Source organism: Monopterus albus, unplaced genomic scaffold, assembly GCF_001952655.1.
Source record: "Monopterus albus unplaced genomic scaffold, M_albus_1.0 scaffold58.1, whole genome shotgun sequence".
NCBI lineage: Eukaryota > Metazoa > Chordata > Actinopteri > Synbranchiformes > Synbranchidae > Monopterus > Monopterus albus.
In genome coordinates this window covers 2731212-2738004 of record NW_018127938.1, presented here as the reverse complement: position 1 = coordinate 2738004, position 6793 = coordinate 2731212, and the positions used below count along the sequence as shown (strand labels likewise).

The following is a 6793-nucleotide window of genomic DNA, read 5'->3' as shown; positions in this document are numbered from 1 at the left end:
TTAGTGATAAAAGGGCTTTACAGCAGTCAGATGGACAGCCTCAGCCTTGGCCCAGAGATAAGACTGCTCATTAATGTAAAACTAGTGATAGTGGAAAGAGCATGTATCTGAGCAAGTTTTACTTCAGACCTTGTGGTTTGAACCAAAACATCAAGAATAACCAGATGCGTGTAGTTCCAAGCATTTTATTGCATTTTTTTTTAGAAAAACATACAAAAATCTGTAGCAACTGCCATAAATGTTACCTTGAGTGAACTGCAATCATTCACATGGTACAATAAAGTGCTTATTTGAATTATTTTTATACTTAGTTATTTCAAATTTCTTCCCCTGAACACAAAGGGGTTGGGGGGCAATTCACACAACGTTAACTTGGTTAATCTTAAAAATGTTTTTGGACTGTATCAGCATAGTACCCCACACAATGTCTGTGAAACACATTTGATGAATATCACTGGATCGTAAATGCTTTTTTTGTCTCAGCACTATATTCCGAGGTTGATGTCTGTCTATTTGGATGACTAAATGAATTAACACTTTCTTCCTTCAAAATGACAATATAAAACTGAGCCTTAAGGATCTTTTGTCCCCTGTCCCCCATTAAAAGGCAGTCCAAAAGCTACTGCCAGTGGAAAAAAAAAAAGGTAGAAATTATCATGACCAAGAAAACTCTAATACAGTTCAAGATATTACAGAGTATGGCCAAAGTCTGTGCGTTTGAGTATCCAACCCTATCAAAAAGTACGGACCAACTTGTCTGAAGCTCAACAGGGTGAAAAAGGCAGAATACTGAACTGTGTAGGCATTTTCAAAACCCCAAAATTGCCTTGATCATACACTTAATGCATTGAGATTTCTGGTAGCAAAGTAGTTTCCCACCTGGAGAAGAAACAGCTGCATACACAAATTCAAGTAAGTCTTATTATAAGACATAAAACCCCATGAGGATGCATCTGTAGAAAGGTATTTTTATAACTATTACAGTGTCCTGTTAACAGCATAATGGGTCATCTGACACCATTTCCAGAGTACCGTCGCTGCAGTGCTGGCAGCAGGACATGAACAATCAGGAGTTCCCCACTCGTCACTGCCAGGTGATAGATCAGATGTTCAATGTCATGACTTGAACCCTCTTTGGTGAAATGGCTGCAGTGTTGTGAGACCACCTCAGACCAGTTACCTGTCAGTTTCAAAATGAGGTTTAACTTAATCTGAACAATAGCAACAGAAAAGATTGCCAACTCATACACATAAAAACAAAACAAAAAAAACTGCTTCACTGGGCATCAACGCTCCAGATCAACAAAAACTCTTCCATCTTCTCCGCTCATACATCACACACTCTGGACTTTAAAAAACACAAAATGCAAAATATAAAGAAAACATCCGGTGTTTCACCTGAACTCAACAGCACCTGCATGAAAATTACTATATAGAAAATAAAAGCTTAACAGCTATACAAAAAAGGAAAAATATCAGTGTGGCACATTGACATGGAGTTTTCAAACAAAGAATAAAGTAAACTTAATACAGCTACATGTCTGTGGAAGACTGTTTCTTTTTGTGGAATGTTTTTCCCTTTTTTAAGATTTTTTTTTTTAAAGTTTTGCCTCTTTTTTTAAATGAGAATTTCTAATATTTTAATGGGGTATGTTTAATCAAAAGCAAGTATTGTGAACCCTTGAAAGAAAGATGGTCCAAATAAACATATGATTAAACAAATGACTCAGGTCACATTATCCAAAATGTGCTTTTCAAACCCCTCATAGGAGTTATAACCTTTACTGTCAAAATATTTAAGGTTAACTCTAATGCATAAATTGACTTGTAAAAAAAATTCTTACAAAAAAAATACAACTTTTGGTTGTGGCAAGGGGGCATGTCATGAATGCTTTACAATAAAGTAACGTTTCACTTGCCAATGCCAAGCCATTTAACATACTGTGTAATCAGCCTGTACCAACATACCAAATAGACTTCAGAGTGAGCTCAGTCTCATTTCGTGGTGGCCATGCATCATGACCCATTAAAATAGTTAGTCAAAAATATTAGACTTCCCTTAAGGTCTCAAACACTGAACTGTGTGACCACTGTTAAGTTGGCTTCTATTTATTTAACAAATGATATGAAATGGTGCAATACTATGTCAGGGCTGGTTGGGTACAAGCAAACATTCCTTTCTTTTTGGAGCATTAAGTGCAGAATCACCAAAGCTGGATGAGTGCATACGTCAGCTCAGACTTCTACAGAAGAGGCTCAGTTGTGAGGAATTTATCTAAAAATGGAGGAAATTAAATCTCTGAAAGAGGCCCAAGCCACATAATGGACTGCACCAGGCATAGACAGCATTGGCTTAAAGCCCCTCCAACTCCTTATATTGAATCCTTTCTGAGGAACAGCCTTCATCTTGGCATATTGCATAAGCTTGTACATATCTGCAGATGGGCCACTCAAGCACATACATACAGGCAGAGAGAACATTGTAGATAATTCACAGTGCATCCAGTTGTAACGTGGGAGCAGCACAACAGGTTGTCCTTTGGTGTCTGAGCTTAGTTTCAAAGATAAGTCTTCTGATTTCTTCTGAACTGAGTCGTATGAGGAAAAAAAGAAAAAAAAAAACTTGGAAAATACTTCTCTCTCCCAAATCATTAACTTGCCCTCCTCCCCAACCAGGACGTGCACATATTTATGTTTGCTATATGCAGGCCCTGAGGTGATGTGCTTCGGAAGTGCTGCAGAAGGGCAGAAGGCATTTAGAGGAAGGGCTGCAAATAGCATCTCCCTTAATTGCGAGGCATTAAATCCTGATCGGCAGAGGAATCGAGGCCAGCTAGAGTCAGGGAGGGGCCAGAACTGGGGAGGTAGAGTCTCAGAGCAGTCTTAGATCTGGTCTTGAATTTTAACGGAAGGCCAGTTCAGGATTGACAAGATTCAGGCACAGTCTCCCACGATAACCAGAGGGGCCAAGAGCTTACGGAGCTCTGCAGCAGAGACAGGCCCTCCCTTAGGCTGGCTACTCCGCTGCCTGCGCCTTGCCAGCTTGGAATTGGAAGGAGGAGAGAGGCGCATGGAAGAGCCAGTAGTGGTAACAACAAATGGGGCTTCCTGCTGCTGCTGTTCTTCCATGCCATCTTGTTCAGCCAGCTGCCTGTTCACAGCCATGGCCTTGTCAGCAAAGAATGTCAGATCCCTGGCATTGCTGGTTCTAATGGACAAGAGCAGACACAAAAATGGTCAAAACTGTGAATCAAACATAGATGTGTGCATGTGTAGACAAAAAAATACTTTATATCAATGTCCAAAGGAGTAGAGTCTTTAGCTAGCTCTTAACGTCCTCTCACCGTTGATGCAAGATGGATGTTGGTAAAGTGTCAAATGCACCCTGAACAAAAAGGAAAAATGTATATTCATTAGAAGAAGAAAAAAAACTCAACCTCATAACATACTGTATGTAAACAATATGCAGACATTTCAGTAATTTCAGACCTACCCCCTGCACCCAGGGGTGCTGCAGCACCTGGCTGGCACTCAGGCGGCTTTTAGCGTCCCGAACCAGAAGTTTGGATATAAGGTCTTTGGCACTTGAGGAGATGTGAGCCCAGTCTTTCTCTGGAAACTCGTATTTTCCTTCCTGAATACTCTCAAATAAAGTGTTCTGGAAATTGACATAAAAAAAGTTATCCTAGAAAAGACTGTTTGGCTTTGTTTAAGTTTCACAAAAGAAAGAAAATGTGGGAAGGGTGAAATGACAAATGTGTCAAACTCTTACCTGGCAGGTGTGGCAGGGGTCCCCCAATTCCCCGCCCCAGTCACCGCCACAGCGGCCTACAAAGGGAGGGTAGCCACTCAGCATGATGTAGAGGATAACCCCGAGACTCCACAGATCACAGCGCTTGTCATAAATTGTAGCCTCCTCACTGAAGGCCTCAACCACCTCAGGTGCCATGTACTCTGCTGAGCCACACTGTGAAAAGATAATGGAACAAAGATGCTTGTTAGCATCAGGGTTGCCAAAAAACTACCAAGTATAGAAGGAAAAGGAGAAAGACAAGCCTTTCTCTGTTTTAAGTCCTCTATTTTTATCCCTAATTATCTCATTTCAAAGAACATTCCTTTGTTGTCTGCATTGTTACTGTCTGTTCATACTGCTTATTCTGCATCGTTTGCACTTTGTTGCTTGTAAATACTGCTTATTTTTGTTATATTACACAGCCTTATGCTGGTTTACCATTTGCACATTGAGAGCCGATGTACCCGAGTCAAATTCCTCGTGTGTCCAACACACCTGGCCAATAAAGCTGATTCTGATTCTTGTCTGCTGCACATTCCTTAATCAGCTGATACCGTGTGGTTGCAAGGTGTTAAACCTTGGGGCGGGTGCATCCTATGTGACATCACATGCTTGTCTGTAGTGCTGTATTCATAAAAAAATGCATAACTATAGCTTTTCATTACCTACTACTAAATATCAAGAATAGAGGAGGGGAGGACTGGGCTGGACTGAGGCATGTTTGTCTGGTATGCAGCAGCAGCGAGTCACTGCTTTGACCAACCAGCTACACACCTGTCAGGCTGAATGGGCTGAGGGCAAGGACAGACTCAGCAATGCCGGTGTATTGTTGCCTCATCTAGAGACTGGGCTGAGCCTTCACTGGTAACATAGATTGGAAACACTAAATGCTGCTTTAATACTTTAGGAAGAGAAAAGATGAGCAGATTGATAGTTCAGCATTTTTTCATTGTTGCCTCTATATTAACATAGAATTTTTGTACTCAATATAAGTATTTCATGTCACGAGTTTAGATTCTTTGAGATTTGAGGATTTCCTAAAAAGAGACGGCTTCTGTCAACCTGTTCTAGGAACACTGGTTAATACATCATTGCCCAGATCAGGTATTTTCATGACTGTATCACACAGCCATGCATGTTACAATTTTTAAGCATTTGTCCCTGTATCCTGGCCATCCTCTTGGCCTATATCCTTCCTTCCTTCCATCTGTGGAGCTGCATTTTTACACTGAGCTGGCATCCATTGTGTCCCAGTACCATATCCCAGCTGTCTCAACTCCTCCTCCAGCCTGCTGCACTCTTATGTAATGAAATTTGATCCACAGGAATCTTGTCTTAGACAAAGCTGCATCTGTCAAAGAGAACCGTCCCCAACCCCCCTGCTTCCAACAATAACATCAACATGTCTGAGACGACTGCCTCCACAGACATGACCCCAGGATTCAGGCCAAAGGCAGCTCACACAAAGTCAGGCACAAAAGGATATTTTTGCCTACCAAGATGACCTTAAATGTAATGTGGTAGCTTTCCTATCAAAACCAGCAATCGAAGCTAATCTTGTTTCAAAGCCACCCAAGTACGCTGCAAATCAAGGACAAGTCAGGATAACACCACCCCGTCTAGGACCGCCTGCAACTCCACTGATAAAAGCTGAAAGGGGAGACCAGGAATAACAGCAATCATGGGTCTGTGGCACAGCCTCAAAATCTAACCTCATATTTGTTCTTCCTTTGCTGCTGTTGTAAACACCTTGCACACTCTGCAGTCACACCTTCCTCAAGCCTTCCTGTAAGCTGAAAATCAGCTGTTACCAGAGAATTTGTTGGTTCTGCAACCTGGGGCTTTCCTGGAACCTTGTGACTAGTCAGACCATATTGACAGCACTGATGAGGCACACCTCTGCTTCAGGATTATCTGAAGTGGCTTACAGGAAGAAGACCTGTTCTGTGGTTAAGCATCTGCAGATGTATTAAATGCTGAACAGAGAGGCACACAGTCACATGTTCAGAGTTCTTGATAAACTATTAACTCGTTCCCTGAAAGGTCCTGCACCTCTTTCCTGTGTTCTTGACATTTATACTAAAGCACAGGCACATCCACAGTAAATATACTGTACATTATAACAGTACTTGGATAAATCTGATTAAACATTTGATGGGATCAGGATTTTAAGCAACATATGGAGAAATGTACAGGAATGTTAGCAAAGGGGAGAGCGCCAACAGTGACATAAAAATCAGATAACACTGTTCCTGTGATCAAGGCAAAGAAAACAAACCAGAGCACATGAGCTGTTTTTAATCCCTCCCAGTTCCCCTCCCCCTCTCACTGGTCTAGCCAATCACATCTCAGTTGCTAGGTTTGGAGGGGGCAGCAAGACGACAAAAATTTCCAGAACAAGCCTTATGCACAGCCTTTGTGTAAAGAACATAAAGCACAGACAGCACAAGGTTGTTGGGGCCATTGGGTGGAGATTAGAAAAAGAGGGTGGATGTTTTACTCCCTCACAGCACAAAGAGAAAAGAGAAATGAGCAAGAGTTTGCATATTTTGTTTATTTTACTTCTTTAACCTGTATGACATGACCTAAAAATCACTGTGTTCCTTGCAGCCTTATTACATTCCAAGGCTATTACATTGTGTCCTGTCCTTGGGCATCAACTTTCCTGCCTCCGAAAATACAAATACTCTCCATATAACAGGACATTTAAAAAAATGTAGGCAAATTATTTGGTATGCCCCACTGCATAAAACAGAATTATCCAGATATCGAAGTTCATGTAAACCAAGCAAGTGAGCAGGTCCTTGACTCCACAACTGTCCATCTCCCCTTTAGTTCTGGCTACACTGAGATCAAGTTACAAGTGTGGAAAAACCCCCACCCAGCCTGCCATATTCCTACAGGCTTAACCACTGTCCTTCACCTGCTCCAAGAGGCAGTTTCAGATGACAAGTTAAAAAAAAAAACAAAACACTATAACAGACAGCCTTAACTTTTTAC

At 41.4% G+C, this 6793-nt stretch overlaps 1 protein-coding gene across 3 annotated transcripts in view; it reads right to left on the bottom strand.

Annotated features, from left to right (window-relative positions):
- Positions 1-2093: 2093 nt before the first annotated feature.
- mknk2b (MAPK interacting serine/threonine kinase 2b) overlaps positions 2094-6793 on the bottom strand; it is an 11549-nt gene continuing 6849 nt past the window's right edge. For all 3 annotated transcript variants that reach the window (XM_020602711.1, XM_020602712.1, XM_020602713.1), the window contains exons 11-14: positions 3773-3967; positions 3494-3658; positions 3345-3385; positions 2094-3208 (exon numbers count right to left, since the gene is read on the bottom strand). In XM_020602711.1, the coding sequence (XP_020458367.1) occupies positions 2935-3208; positions 3345-3385; positions 3494-3658; positions 3773-3967 (675 nt within the window). In that variant the 3' untranslated portion in view covers positions 2094-2934. The remainder of the gene's footprint in view (positions 3209-3344; positions 3386-3493; positions 3659-3772; positions 3968-6793) is intronic.